Source organism: Ambystoma mexicanum, chromosome 13, assembly GCF_040938575.1.
Source record: "Ambystoma mexicanum isolate Mex_15411 chromosome 13, UKY_AmexF1_1, whole genome shotgun sequence".
Taxonomy (NCBI): Eukaryota; Metazoa; Chordata; class Amphibia; order Caudata; family Ambystomatidae; genus Ambystoma; species Ambystoma mexicanum.
The window spans coordinates 728,171,402-728,193,570 of NC_090938.1; the positions used below are offsets into that span (position 1 = coordinate 728,171,402).

Genomic DNA, 22,169 nt, shown 5'->3' on the forward strand with positions numbered 1-22,169 from the left:
TGCTTTGATTTGCTACTACATTTTGTTATTTTGAAAGTTTCACTTTTCATCCATGTGATTTGGATGTCCCAGCTTTTTGTAATGCCCAGGTGAGGTCTTTTTCCCCCCTCCTGCCCTTCAACATTATGAATTGTCGGCAATCTGTCTTGCCTGCAATGTTTTAATGCTTATTCAGGGCCTTTTTTCTTAAATCAATGGGCAACCTCTACTTCAGTCTGCAGTGAGACCTACCTGGCCAGCCAGCCAATCACTGCTTCATAATGGAATCCTCATCTTGTGCCACAGTGGAAGTGCTGCTGCTGCTTCCAGTTTGCAGAGTGTGAATGTGCTGGGGACCAGCCGCCGTCCTGATGGGTGTGTCCGCATCAGAATTAAACCTCTTCTAGTTTACCATGACTGTTCTTGTTGCCAGCATGCTCACAACAGTTGGGGTTGGTGCTTCAATGGGATGGCATGGTGAGTTTGGTATTGGGTGTAATTTGGCTAACCTGCCTTGATGCAACATATACATTAAATAATGCACTTCTTGATGTTGATGAGAGCAGATGAAATCTCAATAGTTTTAGTAAGTTGGTGTCTGGACCCATGACTGAAACCAGGTTTGAGTGGCCGCCAAGTAGGGCATACACTGGGGAACACGAGAGGAGTTATAGCCTAATCCAGACAAAGGCCAGTACTGACCACAATCGAGTAGATGCATGCCAATAGTTTAGAGCATGGGCCGATGGCGATAGAACAGGGGACCAAAGGAATAACTAAAAGAGCACCACCAACCATGGAAGGAATTGTAATTTGTTGGCTGTGTGTGTTTGAGCAAAGCTTGAAACCTGCAGATAGATCACAGAATCCATATCGCAGCGCTCTTACATAGTGACCCTGTAACTCTTGTGGGAAGGCCACCTAAATTGGACACTCTGCGGGTTGTTATAAAGGATCTACTCACTTGTATCTGTTTGTGTGGTACCCATCTCATACCAGGGTGCAAGTCCCAAAGGCATTTAGGGAATCTTGGGGGCGGGGGGCGTTTATACTTGGAGTATCTAACTGGACAAGGAAAACTAAACCACTGGCTAGCGATACTGGATACAGAATGTGAGAAAGCAACAGGTATGAGAAGCTAACTTAGACCGCAAATCTCCCACACTGGAACTTACACAAATGAGGTAAGAGCCCTGCACTAGAAACTAAATAAAATAAGGAATCTTGCTAGAAGGCCACATCAAGGTATTCTTGAGCAAAAGTATTCATAACAGCTAGCGAAAACCTAATTCTGTCGATATACATAAGAGCTGGAAACCTGAAGTTGTGCTACATAGAAGGCAGCGGAGTGGAGGGGGGGGGGGATATGCGGGAACACTAAGGACGTGTAAACTGGTCGGGTTCAGAGTGCTTGGGGACCAGCAGCATAAGCAGTTGGCTATAACACAGCGCTTCAGAGTCTCTGGGTTTCATAAACGGGCTCATGTGTAAAAGCAGTGTCCTTTCCTTTTGCCTAGCTGCACGCATATGGTTCTCCACTTCCTGAACATGGGCTTCCATAGTTAAAGGGATGGTCTAGTAAAAAATTTTATTTCAAAAATAGATAGGCCACATAAAAAAAAATACTAGCATCCTCCGTTTTAAAACTTCCTATGTAAAATTTTGAGCTATTCAAGCTCAAAATTCGAAAAAGCAAGCACAGGGGCGCAGCCATTTTGTGAAATGGAGGCCCTCCTGTGCTGGCTTTTGCTTTTGCGGCACTAATGAAGGAAAAGCCAGCCAGCTGTAGTAAACAAAGTCTACCGCTGGGTGGCTTTCCCTTCATTAGTGCCGGGACTCTGAGGACGCGGACCGGAGACCAGAGCAGGAAAGCTGCAGCTGAATCTCGGTAAGTGCGATTTATTTTTTTTACAAAAAATAAGCACTAGCTGCGTTTTTTTTTCTAAGTTTTCCGGGCTGTAGGAGCCCGGAAAACTTAGAAATAAAACCGCAGCTTTAAAAACGTATTTATGTTTGCGGTCGCTTTTGAAGCGAACGCAAACATAAATACAACGTTATTGTGTTGGAAAACGCTGCGGTTTTAAAACCGCAGCGTTTTCCAACACAACTGCGTTGTGTCTGCCTGAATCTGCTTTACCATTTGGGGCTTTCGGGCTCCCCACGGAGAGCCCGAGAGCCCCAAATGGAAAAGCAGATTCAGGCAGACACAACGCGGCATTGCGGAAAACAACCGCGTTGTGTCTGCCTGAATCTGCTTTACCATTTGGGGCTCTCGGGCTCCCCATTGCGGAAAACAACCGCGTTGTCTGCCTGAATCTGCTTTACCATTTGGGGCTCTCGGGCTCCCCATTGCGGAAAACAAACGCGTTGTGTCTGCCTGAATCTGCTTTACCATTTGGGGCTCTCGGGCTCCCCATGGGGAGCCCGAGAGCCCCAAATGGTAAAGCAGATTCAGGCAGACACAACGCGGTTGTGTTGGAAAACGCTGCGGTTTTAAAACCGCAGCGTTTTCCAACACAATAAAGTTGTATTTATGTTTGCGGTCGCTTCAAAAGCGACCGCAAACATAAATACAACGTTTTTAAAGCTGCGGTTTTATTTCTAAGTTTTCCGGGCTCCTCCAGCCCGGAAAACTTAGAAAAAAAAACGCAGCTAGTGCTTATTTTTTGTAAAAAAAATAAATAGCACTTACCGAGATTCAGCTGCAGCTTTCCTGCTCTGGTCTCCGGTCCGCGTCCTCCGAGTCCCGGCACTAATGAAGGGAAAGCCACCCAGCGGTAGACTTTGTTTACTACAGCTGGCTGGCTTTTCCTTCATTAGTGCCGCAAAAGCAAAAGCCAGCACAGGAGGGCCTCCATTTCACAAAATGGCTGCGCCCCTGTGCTTGCTTTTTCAAATTTTGAGCTTGAATAGCTCAAAATTTTACATAGGAAGTTTTAAAACGGAGGATGCTAGTATTTTTTTTTTATGTGGCCTATCTATTTTTGAAATAAAAATTTTTACTAGACCATGTAAGGAAAGGCTAAATCCCAGGATGTATTACCAACCAGTTTGATTCTGCAAATCATTGCAAAATGTCGTTGGCCATTATGAGATGCCTTGAAGAGTGTGGGAGCATAATCTGCCATATCCAGAACCATGCAGAATCCCAAGAAGTGCAGATGTTGCATCTTCTCATGAAGAAAGACTACAGGGGCCATACAGCCACATTCTTGCTTTGTAAAATTTGGTACAGGATTAAGCAATAGCATCTTTTTAATAACTTATACTGGAGGGTTGTTGATCAGTCCTACAGCACCCACAAAGCCGGGGAGTGTAGTGGGCTGACCGGATACTCTTGAGCAACTTCAGGTCCCTAAGTGACAGGATTGTGATAGTTTAATATTGGCTATTACAGTGCTCCGCTCTTGATAACTAAGCCAACCGAGATGAGCTGTCCCTCGGGTTACATGCACTGTCGGGCTAATGCCGGAGACTGCAGAGCTATTGGATTATTCGGTTCCCACCGAATTCCCAAGATAGCCGAGCTTGGCTTGCATCGTTCTTTCGACAGGTCAGTACTGCTCGTGTGGAAACATCCTTCACCTTTGCCAGGCATTCCTTTGTGTATTTTGTCCTCTGAAAGCAGTAGCCCTAAATAGACATGCAGGGCTTGTTCTATTCCAGGCTTGAGCTGGAACAGTGCAGGGCATGAGCTGTGCCCAGTGGAGGGAGTGAAGTGTCTCTTTGGTTTGAAGTCCTGCAGAACAGCACCAGTGTTTCCAGTCTGCAAGGCTCTAAATGAATCTTCAGACGCCTGCACATTCTGTTCTGTGATTGGTGGGCAACCTGCGGCCCACCAGGTGCTGCAGCCAATAAGGGACTCAACTATTAAGTGCTTAGAAAAGCCAGGACTGTCGCAGCACAAGTATAGCGGACGCTGTGAGAAGGGTCTATAATCTCACTTTCAGAGGGAAGCAGGTTTGCTAAGGCACTGTCCCGTTAAACGTGTACGAGTCCTCGGCTTACCTGAACAAATCTAGGACTGGCTATAGAGCGCCCTACTTATAAGGGAGGATTTAATACCATGTGGCCACAGCAGCAGCTCCTGTATAAAGTATACAGGCAGTTAAGAACAGTTTCTTGAGAAAAGTAGTAAAACCAGGAGGCAGCAGCACAGACGGTACCGTAGCACAGTGGTCTTCAAACTTTTTTGGCCTGAGCCCCCCCCCCCCCCCCCGAGCAAAGTTTGGGCAGGCCAAGAACCCCAAAAGTGCCAGTTGGGAAGTATGTAGAAATTGCTATGTACTTTTGTGTGCCGTCACCGCACTCCACACCCAGTACAGACCCTGGGCTCTCCCCACCCTACTCCCACCACTATCCCAGTGCTGCCGCCCATCCTGCTCCCACCACGGTCCCATAACACAAGCATACACACATCCATACACATTTAAATAAAAAATAAATCGCCATAAACGTACCTTCTGCAGGGGCCTGTGCATGGTTGCTAAAATGCCTCGCTCCAGGTTGCTCTGCCCATATGTGCGAGGAGGCGCAGGAGCATCCCCTCGCACATACATACATACATACATGCAGTGCCCCAGCCAGCATTTCCAATGAGCTATGCAAGGCTGGCGAAGCAAAACACCCCCAGCGTTGCATGGCTCAGTGATCATGTGCGGCTGGGGAAATGAACTGTCACAGGCAAACCGTGTTTCCCTTTGACAGTTCAGTCAGCTCAGGAGCACTCCCTCAGCTGGAAAAAGCAGCCGAGGGAGTGCTCAGTGTTTCACTGGGCTGGCTCCTCGGCTCCTCCATAATGGGTGAGGTGGCCAGTAGGGGGACGCCCCCTCACCCATTATGGATGAGCTGGCATGCTTGGACTGGCCAATAGGGCGATGACCATACCAAAAAATGCAAAATGCGAGTGTAGGCCAGTCAAAATAGTCCACTTTTTTGGCCAATGTGGGCCAGTTTGAGGAGTTACTTCACTATGCAGCTAGTAGTTTTGACCATTGTTGCTGAATAAATATTCTTTAAATATCACAATTTGTTTACATTTGAACAAAAAACAACCCCTTGGGTACTATTCAAACTGCTGGCCATTTTTTCAGTGGTGCCTAAAACCGATTTATGGTCCAGTCAGACCATGTGAGCTGCCTCTTCCCATTTCCTCCAATCTAAAAAAAAGAAAAAAAAATTGTTTTAAAAAAAATAAAAAATGTTACATTTCATGCTGGGCTCTGGCGCCCCCCTGGGTTGCGGCCGCTCCCCCCTGGGGGGGCGCGCCCCACAGTTTGAAGACCTCTGCCGTAGCACCAGTACTTACTACACGACACCAGTGTGTAAAAGTCTCATTCTCTGCTGGTCCCCATCTCCAGGAGTCTCATCTATTCAAAGCTCAGTAAGTTCAGACCCTTTTTCAAAGTTAATTTGCATGAATTCATTCTGTTTTAGAAGGGAAAAATGCTGTCGCAGTCAAGACGATAAGTTTAGGATCGAGATTTTATTTCTGTATTTTGAACGTGTACTAATCATGACAACAACCAGTCCACCAGCCTTATTCATAAGTAATGTGTCGAATGCAAAACTGCTGTTTTCTGGTGTGGACACAATCCATAGCCAGGGTAAGCCTAGGCACTGAGAGACTATATGGTGGTGCCTGGCACTGGGTGAATGATCATGCGAAGATAACCTATAAACCAGGGAGCTTATAAGGAACTCCCAGAACATAAACCTTTTCAGCATTTCTGCATTGGTTTATAAGGTTGTAAATCGGAACGATTAATCACTGTTCCTGAAGAGTCTGTGAAAATGGGCCGTTTTTGATGCCTTTTTTGAGAAATGGCTTTAATTTGCTGAACGGTTAATGAGGTCTTCTCCAATGCCCCTCAACTGTCGCGTCTGGCCCTCTTGCTTTCTTTCCCCTTTATTTTCCTTTGCAGGAGGGATTTTGAAATTCGACAGTGAGTGTGTCCAAGACGCACTCGTCAGCATGACTGCAATAGGCTCTAGCTTTCCTTTGTAGGATGTCCATGCCAGAAGGCAGCGACCGTGAGCTCTTAGTCTTGTTCGAAGTATGGAAACCCGGGCATTTACAGTGCGAGCAAGCCACCTTTCCACAGCTTTTTGAATGATTGGGTGGTTCTCTTTGTATGATGCTTTATCAGAGGGCCTCATGTTGCAAGGCAAAGGTCCCCTCAATAGTGGAGTATATTGAGATTTAATTTGAAGAGGTTGCATCGGGGGTCTCTGGGAGTGGTGACTGTGAAGAGCATTGCAGTGAGCAGTGCCTCTAGCCACATAATTAAGCGACGGCGAGAAACCACTATGCCATTCAGTACCTGCAGTGAAGGAGTGCAGCGTATGGGTGACCTCCCAACACTGGTCCAGCCTGACGCTTATGACGATTGGGTCAATGGGCGGGCTTTCATTGCTTCTGGCCCGGTTGAGCTGCTGGACGAGGTCCTCCATTGGGCAACTTGTGGTTGTGATCTTGCTTGTAACGGACTCTGGGAGGCTGTCTGTGTCATGATTATCAAGGGGGAAGGAGAGGAGAGATGCATGCACTAGCAATGGTCTACTGTAGATCGTAGCCAGCATTTGTCTGGAGAGCCTATTGGTGCATTATGGTTTTAGACCGACTAATTTCTAAACCGAGGTTCTATCGCGCTACATTGCACCTAGTGAAGAACTGGGAAAGTGTGAGGGAACTGCTCGGAAGTATAGAAAGATACGATGCTCAAACACTCTCTGAGATTACAAAAGACAGACAATAAAAACCTTTCATTTTTAAATAAACTTTTAGAGGCTCATGATGGTGGACAAGTAGGGAGTCTCCTGGGCAGTGCTGTTGGGTAGGAGTTGGATGGATAAAGGATGTATGGGGTGCTTTGCCCCCCTTTTAAGAAGTTAGTTTGTAAACGTTGAGAATTAATCGACCTAAGTTAAGGTCAACCATTGCGTTCATATAAACATATATTTTTAATCTGTTAAATATTACATTTTTACTGTAGTTGTAAGCAGTTATCTCCTTTTAAAGATGGACATTATTCGTTCTTTTCTCATTGAACTGTCTGAGGATCAAGGAAGGACATCTGATCTAGACTCTCTGGCAGCCTAACATGCTCGCATCCGGGTCACCAGAGTGGGGTCCGCACCCATTCAAGACCTTTTGATGGGTGGAACTTCACATACTTCAACTGTCTGCGCATCGGTTGCAGAATAATGATCGTTGTCGTTCCGCAGTGGTCGGTCATTGCTGGACCCGAGATGGCCATATGGACAGCTTGTGGCCACCCAGGCCTTGATTGTTCTCGGGATTCCACGTGTGTTGTGGGTGGTTACAGATAACGTGCACTTTGGTGTCTGTCCACTTAAAGCAGGTTAAGAACAGCTTTGTTTTAAAATCCTGCTGAATTCTACCCTTCCAGACCAACAACACATGCATTTCCGGTCGATTTTGTCCAGGGTTGGTCCATCAGCTCGCAATTCGACACCCAAGTCTGGGGCGTGATGGGTACGTGCTCCTGTATTAGCATCATCCCATGACCCAGTTGCTTTGGGTTCTGCTGGTTGATTCACATGTGGCTGCATGTGTCGAGGGGATGAGGGGGCGTTTTGCAAAAGCGGCTTATTGTGGACATTTTTCTTCTTGCCTAAGCCCTTTGACCTACAACTCTTCTGCTCCCTTGCATTACACATTTGTTATCAGTTTCTTACTTTTTGTACCTTGTATTGCTTTTTTGTAACGCGTTTTTATATATATTTCTCTTATGGCCTGCCGCTCGTTCTTCCCAACTTGTTGGGAATCCTGCACATGGAGCAGGCTAGGCCAGGTACTTGAGAGCAAGGATTTAGGACTGCCGCTTTAAAGCAGACATTAGTTCTGTTTTGTGTGCATGGGATAGGCATCTGCCTCATGCTGCCATAGTGTGTACCTGGCCATAACGGTGCCAGTACAAGTGAATAGGAATGCCGTGCTTGGTGAATTGCTATCTAATGCCTAAAATAAAAAGCAAAGGGGAACACTGGGACGCATCTGGATTGTAAATAAACGTGCAGTCCCAACCGCTTCCCGGTCAGGAGAGCGATAAATGAAACAAAAGGGTAGTGAGTATATACTGTGGCTCTGAGTCCAAAGAGACTAATATATATATACCCTTAAAATGATTAAAATTAATTTGAAAGATTTTACACTAAGAAGCCTCCGCATTGGCTAACTCGCAATATGTTTCTGTTCGCTGTCCTTTCAATGGTGAACATTAATCGAGAGCATAATTGTAGTGATCACTGATAGTACTGAGTATCTAAAGTTAAATGATACTTTAATCGATTAAAATCATTTGCAGTATACGTGTTTTGTTTAGTCTCTTCTTTTCTCTCTGGGTGAAGCCCAGCAAACATGAGGGAGACGCAGCTTTGCACGCGGAACAGAGCACTTTGGCTCCAATCAGACGCAGAACCTAAAGACCCGACAAGAAGTGACAGCGCTTCTTCAACAGACCCTCACCATCTTCATCTGCAGACTGGGAAATCGATTCGACTCAAACCCTCGAGGCCAGAAGTGAAGCGATCTGTAGAGTTTCACCATATTACCACCATAGTTTCACCATATAGACCACCTCTGTTCTTCCTCTTTCAATGTACCTAACTGCAGACGGGAGAGAGTGGTCTTGTTGAACAGTACCCATTCGAAGACAAATTGGGACTTTTCGTCTCTTATCGACGCACACAACACGTGTGTGCGTCACAGATAAGACAAGACACACAATACAGGCTTATTAACAGAGACTTCTTGAAGTGAGTCGACTACCCCCACCATTCACCCAAGCATATAGTGAGGAGAGAAAAGAAGAGTCTAGACATAATGCGTATACTGAAAATGGTTTTGATTGAAATATCTTTAAACTTTAGATACCTAATACTATCGGTGACCACTACAATTATGCTCCCGATGAATGTTCACCATTGAAAAGACAACGAACAGAAACATTTTAGCCAATGCTGATATGCAGAGGCTTCTTTGTGTATGATCTCTTCACAACAGTCATTTAAACACTTCTGTAATTGTAAATTATATACTTTGCTTACTATTCATATGCTCAGCACAGTAGAGCCACCCTTATCCTTTAATAGGTTAAGAGTCACTGCCTTCTATATAGTTTATATTGTAAACTGGATGTTTTGCGTTTTGTCTTTGCCTGTTGATAATTTGAAAGTTTTTTTAAACTTTCTATTGTTAATGTTTTTTTATTACTATATAATGTATCTCTTTGGATTCTGAGAGCCACAGTATAGGCTGCCAATACTCCCTACCCTTTTGTTCATTTATCTTTTGTTTATTTATCGAACACCTGTACACAAGCCAACACGATTGACTTTGCCAATGCTCGTTTTAGCAGAACTTCAGTGCAAGGGACTTATGTGAGGGCACACACTTTGCTTATAAATCAAGTGGCCGAAGGCAAACTAGGTCTAGACGTTATTACACCAGGAACTAATTTACAGCAGAAATTAAGCAATTCACTCTCAAATGACTGCTTAGAAATAACACAATAACACCGGCAGGCCCTCTACAGCACAATGGTTGATGTTACTGCATGAGCACTAGCTCAGATGCCAGGAGACGGTTTTGGGTAGGGAATGGAAGGTTGGGAGTGGGATGGTCAAGGGGTGGGCAAATGACGTCTGCAAGCTGTGTCCTTCAAGTCTCGTCAATCTGCATAAGTTTCAGTTTACAGATGACCCATTGATTAGCCAGAACTAAGTGTGTACCCCCACTGCAAGCATTCTGCTGCAAAACAGCCAGCCCTGCTAACATGGGCAGCCATGGGAGGGTGGACCTCCAGCCTGTCGTTGCCTGGTAATTGGATCATCCTAATTTTTAAGGTTTCCAAGTCGGTTTGATGTATGATTGCCTTGTCACTGATCCTAATCTGGAATTGCACGTTATTTGGCAGAGGGTAGAAAACTGCAGTATTTCATTTAACTACATTCACGTCCTCTCCCTTTCCTATAGACTGTTTTGACGTCCTACAGACTGAGCCTGTTGCAAAAGCCGTATACAATGGAATCTTCGGGTAGCGCCAGCGCAGGCGGGCCCAAGCCTCTCTTCCACGTGGCACCTCTGCACGCTTCACCCAACTGCCCATCACACTCCATGTTTAAGGGGACGCAGCCAAACGCGGCGCCTTTTTTGCGCTTACATCCTGCTTCCGCGTGTCACATGGGGAACTGGCTCAAGCACTGTGCGGGATGCCCAGAGCTTCTCCTCCACCAAAAACACACTGTGCCCCACTACTCTCCTCCTTTGTCCTCCATTTCCTTCTGGGCTTCCTCCGTTGTCCCCAGTGGCCTTGGTTTTGTGTCCCTGCTATACATATGGTTCTCTCCCGGTCGTTCTCTTTGTGCCTTATGCCTCGATGTGTTGCCCACTGGATTCACGGTTACCTTACCATAGCTACTCAGTTCTGTGACACGCTGTCTTGGGCGAAGTGAGCCTTCAATTTGACTCCAATCCTGATGTCCCACAGTATCCTCTACATACATACATTTTCTTTTTTTGCGACTTTGTTATTGTGTATTTGTATAGCGCCTTATATATCATTGGTATGATCTCAAAACGCTGTGGGTTGAATGCCCTTGGGGACCGTAGTCCAGGTCAGTCGAGAGAGTAGAGTAGCTGGTTCTAGGGTGCACTCTGTATGTGTGCAGCCAGTGCGGTTTGTGCAGGGGTAGCCGCATTCTAATTCTAGGTGCAGTGGTTGCGTGTGCTCAGTGGAATGTGTGCAGCAAGGTAGTTGGCCTCCAAGTCTGCATTCTGGCTGCCAAGCAGCCCGTGTAAGAGATTGTGTGCAGCTAGGCCTATTTCTTTTTTGTTGTTTTTCTTTGTTGGGTAGAACTGCGTTCTACCAGACTGTTGAATTGTTCAAGGAGGTATGCGAGTAGCTAGGCCTAAATTGATTGAGCTGTATAGCTGTGTTCTATTGTTGGTGTAAAGTGGAGAATGAGCATATTGGTAGGAGTGAGTGTCTGTGCTTACTGGCACGAGGACCCTGTATATTTTCCAGAATCCAGTGAGCTGGCCGTGTCTGGCCTGGTGATTCGCGGTAGTGGAGATTCTCTGGTTGGTGCAGAGTCTGTTATTTTCCTGGTTGGATGGTCCCTCTACCAGATCCTCTCTTGTAGGGGTCAGAGGACCCGTTTTCCGAGGTCCTTGGCCATAGTCCATGGCGGGTGGCTGGGTAATTCCCAACAAGTCTGTGGTTACTGCCTAAGTCCATACAAGCATAGTTGCTATAGCGCCTCGGTTTGTAGGGGTTCCTGGCCTCCGTCCTAGGTAGGCCAGCGTTGCCTGACCTGAGCATATATACCGCCCGTGTACTCGGTAGGTGACAAGACCTGACCCAAACGCAGTGTCAGAAACACGAGTGCTATGAGGTTCTGCAGCAGTGGCTCTGCATGTCGATTACCAGATGGGCAGAGCTTGGCACGGGGTGAACAGGGTCAACCGTGGTAGGCTGACTGGGTGGTTTGTGACCATGACTCTGCGTGCTAGTTCCCAGATGAATAAAGTTTGAAAGGAGTAGGCCCAATCTCATTTAGCTGTCTAAGGAGCTAATTACGATCTGGGAGCACAGTGGTGTACATGAGTCTGCGGATAGGCCTGTATGACAGTGGTTGGCATCTCTTGGAGTGATAGCGCTGTGCTTCCCTATGGTAAGATAATGATTAAGCTCAGTTATGGGTGCTGTTGAGCTCTAGATTCCAGGTTGATATATACAGACATATCTCCTGGAGAGAGTGGGGGAAGTCTGGTCCGGTGGCAGTGAGCTTTCCTAGTCCTAACATTAGATTATAGTGGTGTCAAGTCTTAGGTTTGTAGTCGTGGGCAGGGGGATAGGGAGTGTTGGGAAGCATGGCCAACTTGTTGGTACAAAGGGAGCTAAGACATTGTAGTCGAACCAGGGTGCCGAGAGGCCGCAGCTGCCTAGCACAGAGCGTGCTGGTCTCTTGAGCCGGTTTTCATGCCCCGACTGTTATTACTTTGAGATAATGCGGTTCTAGCCATTGGTGGAGGGTTTGGCGTCCCTATGTGGTACCTTTCATGGTATAAGGAAAAAGCCAGGTTTTTAATTCTTTACAGAAGGCCACGTAGTCCTGGTTGTGTCGAATGTGAGGAGGCAGTGAGTTCCACAGTGTTGATGCCAAGGTAGAGTAGGCGTACCCTTCAATCCTGGCTGAATTGGTGGCTGGAATCACTAGCAGGAGGGCTGTTCTTGACCTTGGGGTGCGTGTTGGGAGGTCTTCTCTTGTAGTTATGCCGGGCCGGATTTGTGCCTTGCTCAGTGGGTGATGCATAGGATTTTGAAAGTGGCCCTTTGTATAATAGGGAGCCAGTGAAGGGTGCAGAGGAGGAGTCTGACGGCCGCGTTTGGGACTGTTTAAGTTGGTAGGCTGGCGCACACGTAGATGGAGTTCGCATAGTCCAGTCTGGACTGGACATTGGACATAATAGCAGCCAGTCTGTTGGGGTAGGTGAGGTAAGGGAAGATGCGTCTCAGAAACCTGAGTTGGTAGTGTGTAACAATGATGGACCGCCAGTACATCAAGGTAAGTTCTAGGGTTCTTTATTGTCCATGTCCTGAACCCCTCCGCAAGACACAGGGATGGTAGGGGACACAAGATGACACAGGAAACACCAGGCTCACCCCCACACCCATCTTCTGAGTTCACAGCTTCACTCTCCTTTCCAACCGTCACCAGCAGAACACCCCACACAAACCTTCCACTACAGATGACCTCACACTCGAAGCTAATCTGTAGGCCAGATTACTACACTGTGACAGGATTTTGATACATTATTATTCTGGTGTGACAGGGTTAGGCCCAAATCCATTGTGCAGCCAAGGTGTTTGACTGTGAGGTAGGCAGGGTGAGTGCCGAGGGCAGGGGGCCATGGAAGTGGTTGCGGGAGTAGAGCTGTTGCCGCACACCATGATCTGTTTCCCTGGGTTCAGAAGGTGGTTTTTTTGTCATCCATCGGTCAATATCTCTGAGGCAAGCTGCTAGGTCTGGTCGTGTATTGGAGCTCGTTTTGGGGATTTTCAGTATAATTTATGTCCTCTGCATAATTATAGCACCATTAGCGCTATAATGAGCTCCCAGTTTACAAACCAAGCCGAGGGCAAGGAAAATGATTAGATTACATACAGAAAAAGTGTTCATAAGCAACGTTTTATTATTTTGGTATTGCTGTACACATCGCACGGAAGGCCTGATCGAGTGTTGTGTCCAGTTTTAGTTATATTTCGGAAAGATTTATTTGGGGGGGGGGGGGTCACATCTCCCCACCTCCTCCACCCCCCCCCCTGAGCGGATGATCCCGGAGTCATGTAGAGGTTGAAAAGGATATGATATGGCATTTATAATGCGCCTATACACAAGTGTTTCAAGGCACAACGAGGCAAGGGAGGGGGAATGGAGGGAAGACTGACAAACTATCTTACTAGGCCAGGTGTCATTCAGATTGCACAAGTGCAACGGAAGGGGGAAAGAAAAGTGCGGGGGGGGAGGGAAAGTGCAGTACATGGGATAATAATAATTACATAAAATAAAGAACGGCCAGCTGTAGGAAAGTGCAGGGTGAGTGCAGACATAAGTGCTGGTTAGGGGACTATAGGGATACAGAAAACAGTCCCCCGGTGCAGGGTTGCCAGGGAGGCAGCGCAAGTGTGCAACTGGCAGGGCTAGGGCCCGAGTTCAGATGGGTGGCCAGGAACCTGTGCAGTCTCATTGTCAGCCAGGACTTCAGCAGGGGAGAGGGGGTGAGAAAGCAGAATCAAAAAGCAAGGTTTCTAGGTGCTTCCGGAACCGAAGACGGTTCTCATGTTTCGGGGGGGGGGGGGGCGTGGAGGCTGTAGGAGAGGTGAAAGGCAAGTGTCTAGGGTACACCAATGTTCACAGGGCGAGTGGTGGAGAGAAAAGGGGGTGAGGAAGGTGATTTGTTTCTGGTTGTTTAGGAACGAGGCAATCCAGTTGAGTGCAGAGCCTCAAATTCTTAGGGAGTGGAGTCTTTAAAGGAGCATTGAGTGGTTAATGGTGTCAAGCTGCTGAGAGATGAAGGCGAATGAGTGCAGCGCTTCCTTCAGATTCTGCTGAGACTGTCATCCCAGATCGAGCTGAGTGTGGTTTCTATTTCGTGGTGCAGCCGGAAGCCTGATTGAGCGGCTCTAGTAGGTTGTTGGATTCTGTGAAACGGTTGAGCTGAGCGTATGCAGAGCGGTCAATTGAGTTTCGCCAAGAATCTGGTGTTGGAGATGGGCCTGTAGTTGATTGGCTAGAGGTGGGTAGAGACAGGCTTTTTTTCAGAAGAGTTTTGACATGAGCTACTTTGAAGGGTTCTGGGAAGATGCTGAAGGTGAGGAAGTAGTTGAGTAGGGACCTTGCCTGCACTCCTGAACGGGTAGAGGTGAGGATTTCTTTGAGGAGAGATGTGGGACAAGGATCCATGGGGGACCCGTAGGGTCTGTTGCTGGACAGTAGTTTGAGGAACTCCTTGCTTGATATGTAGTTGAAAGATGGCGCTATGGGGGTGGGTGATGGTGGTATCTCGAGGAGCGGGTGTTTGGCAGGGGGTGAGGTTGGAAAATTTAGCATCAATGGTGGCAGACCTGTGGAAGTGTTGGGAGAGGGAGTTGCAGAGTGTTTGCGTGGCCATATTTGGGGCAATGGTGCAGGAGGGCTTCACAAATTCCGGGATGATCATGTGGAGCTCTTGGATTTTCATTGTAGTATATATACTTTTTTTTGGCCTTTTGGTTCTCAGATCTGTAGTTGGGGTGATGGTTTTGGATGCTCTCTGTTTGCGCTCGAGGCAGCGATTATGGGTTTTGAAAGTCTTCAGGTGGGGCATGAACCATTTAGATAGAGGTCCTATGCATACGGTGCGGTGCAGGAGGCGGTGAGAGGGAGGAGTGAGTCGTTCAGCTAGGAGTCAAAGGATTTGATGGGCAGGGGTCTGTCTGAGGTCGGGAGTGTGCATAGCAGGGCTTCAGCCAGGTCAGGTAGTACCTTGACTGTGTTCCAGCATTTGTGGTCGTGAGGGGGACAGTGAGGGCCTTGGGTGGTGTGGACAAAGCAAGGTATGGCTGAGTGGTCTGTCCAGATTGGGTTGGGGCTGAACACAGACAAGTCCGAAGGAGCTGAAGATTGCTTCAAGGGTCTGGTCTCCAGTGTGGGTGGAGCATGTGGTCTGCCAGGAAAGGTTGAGTGCCTTTAGACTGTCGACCAGGACTTGGGTCATGGAATTGTTGGGCACATCAAACCAGATATTAAAGTCCCCCAGTAGTGGGAGTGCTGGGTAGTTGACAAGAGTGGTAGCTAGTGAGTCGCAGAGACTGTTGGCAAAATGTCTGGCGTGTCCAGGTGGCCTGTAGGTGAGTAGGAAGCTGTGTGAGCGAGTGGGCAACAGTGAGCGTTTGACTAGAAGGGATTCACAATTAACTGTGTATGGCCGGGTTTCGGTGAGAAAGATGGAGATGTGAGGTTTGTGGAGGCTGGCTACTCCGCCACCTCTGGAGATGAGCAAGTAATCTGGTGGGAAATCCTTGTGCGCGATTGGTTTGAAATGGTCTATAAACCATGTTCAGTGATGAGGATGAGATGGTGGTTGTCAGAGGATAGGAGGTCAAAGATGCTGTCGGTTTTTGGCCACAGAGCGCGCATTGAATAGGAGACATGTTACTTGATAGGATGGGATGGGGTGATTCCCCTGGTGCTTGTGGCTGGTGGGGAGGTTTTGGTCGCAGGGGGGGCACAGTGTGGGCAGTAGGGTCAGAACAGTTGAGTGACTGCCCCAGACTGAGGGGTGGTGGTTCGGGTCTGGGATACTGTTTGAGGGGGGTGGTGAGTGAGGTGGATCAGGAGTGGAAAGAGTGAGCTGGTGGTGACCGGTTTGCGTGAGATTGAAGGTGGAGGATCGGTGGTGGTAAGTGGTGTTGATGTGAGTTCCAGCTAGCTGATGACTGGGGTACGAATCCGGCGGGAGATAGAGGTTTAGATGTGATAGGTGAGAGGTAGTTTTCAAAGATGGAGAGTCGGGGAGTGGCTAGCAGGGAGGTCCTGACTGCTGGGCTGGGGACGGTGGGCTAATGCAGGCGAGGCAAGAAGAGTCATGGTTGAGGGCCGGTCTCTGTTACTGATTTTTGTGCATTTGGGTGCAAGAGGTGTGCGTGAAAGGGTAAAAGGGATGAAGCAATAGAAAGAGCAAGGCTTGCCATGCTGAGAGAAGGGAAAGGGGCAAAAGGGGGTGCTCTGGAGATGGAGGGTATGCCAGGGAGGGAGGGGCATGTTGGTGGGTGGGTATGGCAGGTGATGAGGAAGGTGGGGGGGCCTGACTGGGTGGAATTCAGGGTGGTGTGAGTGGGTTGGGGGACACCAGGTTTTTGTGGGATGGAGGCTGGTGGGTGAGGTGGGCGGGTCGGAGGTGGAATGGAGGGAGGGTATGCATGTCGGCAGATTGATGGGGTTTGTGGTGCGATGCAGAGCTCCCCACGTATGAGAGATATGGTGTGAAGTGCGGGGGTCCTTGGGGGTTCTGGGTAAGACTGGGAGGGATGAGGGCAAGGGTACTTATCTGGGCGAGGAATTCCTGCGAGGTGGTGCAGAAGTTGCAGGAGTGGCGACGAGAGTTGGCTGTTACGCGGTGTGTAGAAGTGGAGGTTGGAGGGTGTGCGGGTCCTTCTCAATGGTTGACGGGATGGAGAAGGTGGACGTCAGGGTAGGTTGTGCGGAAGTGTATGGGAGCAGGGAAGGTGAGGGGCGATTCTTGGTGTGCCAGATGGCTCTTCTAAGAGTTGGAGGAGGAAGGGTGTTAAAAGGTTAGTGTGCGAAGATTCCGGTGCCGGGGATGGAGATGGAGGTGGTGTGGCGTGTACCTGGGCTTCGCAAATTAAGGTGCTAGTATGGATGTGGTGGGCCGGTGGGGTGCTTTTTGGCTTGCCAGTGGTGGGTTGGGATGCGTGTGTTGAGTGGCTGTGTGCAAGAGTGATGCTCTGGGTGAGTGTGCTGTGGATTTTCAGAGTTGTGGGGGGTGGCGAGGTGGTCTCGGTCGTTGCTGTGTTTTTGTCCGATTGGAATTGTCAGTCATGGTGGTGTGTGGAAGCATTGAGGCAGGTGAGACATTTTCAGGTCTGAGTGAATAGTTGCAGGTAGAGGGCGCTTAGGTCGGAGGTACCTGGGTCGAGAGAAGGGCACCCATCCTGAGCTGTCTGGGCAGCGCCCAGACCAGTTTTCACTGCAGCGGGCAGTCGGCAGCCAACAGTGAGACACCTGGACAGCAGGAACATGCCCAGATTTGAGGGAGCAGCAGCAGAGCCACTAGCTAAGACAATGGGAGACATGTCTACATTTGGAATACAGTGGGAGAGATGTCTACATTTGAAACTATGGCAGGCAGTAGTAAGTTGGTGGATTTGAGATGCCTTAATAATGGAGGGAGTCCATAAATAACTTGTCCTGCTCGTTCCACCACACGTTTAGGTGAAGGTCCTCTGTGTGTGTATTTAGTTCCATGCTTTGTTTGGGATATATGGTTTGTAACCACACTGTGGGTGAATTTGGTGAATCTTTGGTACGCCATAGTCGGCAGCTGCCAGCAGTGCCCTCCTTTCCAATATTTTTGCACCCAGAAAAAGCTCCGATATAAAAGAATTGAATTGACATTGTTTGAGAGGTACCAATAAAGATTCTGTGCTGCCAGGTGCAAAATCCAGCATGCGGGGCAGAGAAGATTCGGTGCGCAGGAAACCAATGGGAATAGTGCAGTCACGGCCCCTAGCATCCTGTGCAGTGGAAGATGGCCAGTCATCTCCTTGGAACAACAGAATCCGATGGTGTAAGTCGGTGTTGTCTGACTTGCCCATTTCTCCAACTACTGCCTCCACATTGCCGCAGACTGTCACTCAACAACCACCAACATAAGCAAAGACCTTGCTCCCAACATGCACATAATGTAAGTACTCCCTACTGCCCCTCGGTACCCTGAGAAATCGCAACAGAAGGTTCAACATTCTTGGAGACCTGTGGGTGGAGCAACATGACTCAAAAACCCCTTGTGCCTCTCCAGCCCTTCTTGCATCACTTTGGTGTCCGTCCAGGAACTGGCATGGATTCCCTTTAATGGAAGGGCGCCATCTAGCCATGCACAGTCCTCCATTAAAGGGAATTGCTGTTACTTACAGCACCCAGGATGCGATTCCGGGGTCCGAATGGACATTTGGGATAATGGAGGTATTTGCCACACTCTGGCCTGCTAGGCTTGCCCTAGTGGGCCTTATTGGGCAGGTGCGACCCTGAATGCAACCATTAGCGCTATGTCCTTGGTTTGAAAACTGGGAGCAGAGGGCAAGGAGAATGATTAGGTTACATATGTAAAGGGTTTAGAAGCAACTTTTTATTTTTTGGTATCGCTGTACGCATCACAGGGAAGGCCTGATCTTGAGTGTTCTGTCCAGTTTTAGAGGCTACAAAATTACTGTTAATTTCAGAAAGATTTATTTTGGGGTGTGCGTGGTCACATCTCCGGAAAGTAAATGTACACCAGAGGGATTATGTACTTGGATGGAATTATTTGTATGCCGGAAACGGTTTTTACGTGTATTTTATGCAATGTAACGAAATTTTAGATGTGTAGGAAATGTTATGAGGTTGTGTTTGTTGATAAGTTTGATATCTTTTTTGATATGAAATGTGCTTAAAGTTTTAATGTATTAAACTAATTGCACAATAAAAAAAAAGGAGTGTTGCAGCTCTCCTATGGAAAGTCAATGTGTTGATTATAATACAATATGGAGAAGAGGGGGTTGAGGTAAATGGATATTTTGGTGGAAAAACTGATGAGGTGGTTGCCTTCTAGCAGCGTGGTTCTAGAAGCAGAAAAGTTGGTGACCCTCTTTCTTTCCTCCCCTAGGCCTCAGCATCAGGAGTAACCAGGAGGAGGAGCCAGTAGACCCTCAACTCATGCGGTTGGATAACATGCTGCTGGCAGAGGGAGTGGCAGGGCCAGAAAAAGGTGGTGGATCGGCGGCTGCAGCTGCGGCAGCCGCAGCGTCTGGTGGTGTCTCGCCCGACAACTCTATTGAGCACTCGGACTACCGCAACAAATTGTCGCAGATTCGGCAGATCTACCACTCTGAGCTGGAGAAATATGAACAAGTGAGTTGGGCAGTGAGTGGTGATTGGCTGCAGTATGGGGAATGTGGTCAGGCCTTTTAGACTGCGTGAGAGAAGCAAGTGCTGCTCAAGAGCTGACGGGACAAGTGGGAGGTGGAAGGGCAGCTGTGGCTTGAAATAATAGGACCCTTTTTAAAGGAGGCAAAACATGCAATTACTAAAAGCAAAGTAGCAGGTTTAAACTTCTGTCTTGGATGGTAACCATGTTAAGTAGTCCTTTCCTCAAGGTAAATTTGTATAGAATAGTTCCAAAGTAAAGCATTATCTAGTGAAAAGTAAAATGTAAAACAATTGTCCAAAGTTCTCGGTCTCTGGTCCATTTCATCTCTCCCAGGGGTGTCCTGGGTTCCAAACTAATCTGACCTGCCCATTGCGTTCATCCTCCGTGAAGAGTGCCAGACTGGCTCTCTTCAGAACAAAAAGGAAATGCCCCTACTTCCTGTCCCCTTTCCTCTGTACTTAAGGAAGTTCCGTCAGTTGGGGACAGGATAAGAGCCATAGCACAGCAAAACGCATGCATCTGCTTTAAATGTGCATGTGGTGGTGGGCACAGGTGTACGCACGTGGCCACAACAATGCCTCTGCCTGCCATGCACCTTCCCCTCGGGACGGATCGGATGCCTAGCATAGCTTTGTTTTCCTGTCGCAACTTCCCCACCGCATCCATTTAATTTGATTAGCCACGCCGCCAGCTCCCTCTACCTCCCCGCTTCATTATATCCTGTGCACTTCAATTACGGTGTAGGAGGCGGCAGGAATTTCGGTGTGCACCAGGTATCGCAGGGTCTTTGTTGGTGGACGACCCTCATGCTCCGCGTTTAGTGTCTGGGCTCTCTTCACCACTGGGGCCACCTGCCCACTCTAGAATTCGACCAGCAAAAGACCAGATCCTAATGTAGCTCGGAATTTTCAGCAGGCTAATGCTGAGGCGGTTTTGGCAGCTGCCAATTTGGAATTTCGGAGAGAACTGGGACACTGGATTCTCTGCTCGGCCTAGAATACGAGGCAGGGTTCAGCTTGGCATTGGGCAAGGCAAGTAGCACATGACCTCACCGAGGCCTCCTAGCACACCACGATGTACTGTATGGTGATGCACCTGGCCTTGCAGCTGGCAGGCCCTATTGAGGGCTTCCAAGCTTCAGCCTGACAGGCTAGACTCAATCGTAGATCTTCCGTTTAACAGGGTTCAATTCTTCAGTCCGGATACAGACGTAAAAAGTTGAATGAGGGGCAACAAGCTCACCGACTGTCACTGCCACTAACAAAGGCACTTGCCAAGCTAAGGCAATCTTCCCCTTGAAGAGCACAGAGGGGTTTCCTGGGTTCCATGACAGATGAAAGCAAGCAGACTGGTCCCCTAGCGCTCTGCGGCATGTGCAGAGGATTCTCCTCTCAGAATAGCCCATCCTCCGAACCCAAACTATCATAATGGCTTGAGGGTCTGGATCCGTAGCCCATCAGTTGGGCCGAAGATCTCTTTTCATCTCAACAATTGGGAGGCGATATTGACGACCCTTTGGTTTTCGGTGCTGGTTACAGGCTTCGACCTTAATCTCAATCCCCCTTTTCTCCTGAGCGAGGCTCGGATTCTCTGCTTAAAGATTCCGAAAATGTTGATGAATGCAATTAGTTACAAGAAAGCCCAAAAGTGTGGTTGCTTGTGTGCTTAACAACAGATGCTTTTAAATCTCTTGACAAAAGTAAACGCTCATTTAAAAAAATATATATATATAATCGGTTACTCAATTAATTCCTTATGTTATTCGTGCCTTTCGTTTTCAATTAAATTGATTTTTCATATAGATAATTCGGTTATCTTTCGTTTTATCAACAAATAGGTTTTTCTTCTTTTTGAATTCAAATATTTAAAAAGAAAATTTCTTTTGTCAGGATATTTAAAAGTATCAATTAAGCGCACAAGAAAGCACACTTTTTGGGCTTTCTTCTCCTTGTGGAAAATATTGTAGGAATTTCCAGTGGATGCATTGCAGCGACAACGACCAGACTAAGCTCTTCGCAAGTAGCACCGCCAGAATTCCTTTCCTACTATTTTAAACCAGCATTTGAACAGTTTCCCTGTTCAGAGAGGTGCTTGTCCTTTGCCGATCCAAAGACAATAGGGTAAGCCCAAGCTCGGTTCTAGACACTCCCCATACCCCCCCACCTTCACTCAATGGAAAGTTCTAGATAATAACCCCGGCCCGCATCTAGACCTCCTTGCAGCCTGGAGATTGGCTGGTTACAGTGGATCTTCAGGATGCTTACCCCATGTGCTGATTTGACCTCCCTACCCCATTGGTGTTTTATCCACTTCTATATCGGCAAAGACCGTGCATGGCTGCCTTGATCGCACTCCCTCAACCCCCTCCCTGGCATCCCCCCTTCCCTCCGGCGTTGTCGCACTTGCAAGATCTGAATGGAACAAGGCCTAGTAAAATGGTTTGTATTGTCTTTTGTCTTCCCTCCCTTTTCTTGGCACGCCCAGAAACAATTGTGTACAGGCATGTTATAAATAACATATCCCAGCTCTGCAAACATCAGTGGATGATGATTTTCCATTTTTATCAAGCATGGCATACTCTGGAATGCAGTTATCTGCCCCATTTCCCCCCCCCCCCAACCCCTCGCCCGCCCTCATCCGCCACTGCAGAAATTAGATGGCAGCACCTGGGTTTATCTTTACAAGGAAGACTGATTTTCTGATCTAATCCGGTTGTCAAGTGCCACTGCATGGGGCTCTTCAATGTATTCCCTCCCTAATGCAGGCCTGTACTGGCATGGGACTCGAATGTGGTTTTGATGGCTCTGCTATATTAGGTTATTTTTATATAGCGCTCTTCCCCATTTCTATGGCCTCAAAGCGCTTTGTGGTAGGAACGCCCTCAGTGACCGTAGTCTTTGTGCTGGGGGTTCTGAGGATTTTAGATTTGGAGATACGTGTGTGCATTTTCGCCACTCTAGGACTTGGCTGGCTA

General features: G+C 47.9%; 1 protein-coding gene across 2 annotated transcripts in view; it reads left to right on the forward strand.

Moving 5' to 3' along the window:
* Nucleotides 1–22,169, forward strand: part of PBX2 (PBX homeobox 2) — a 157,403-nt gene that overhangs the window by 76,548 nt on the left and 58,686 nt on the right. For both annotated transcript variants that reach the window (XM_069634944.1, XM_069634943.1), the window contains exon 3: nt 18,932–19,176. In XM_069634944.1, the coding sequence (XP_069491045.1) occupies nt 18,932–19,176 (245 nt within the window). The remainder of the gene's footprint in view (nt 1–18,931; nt 19,177–22,169) is intronic.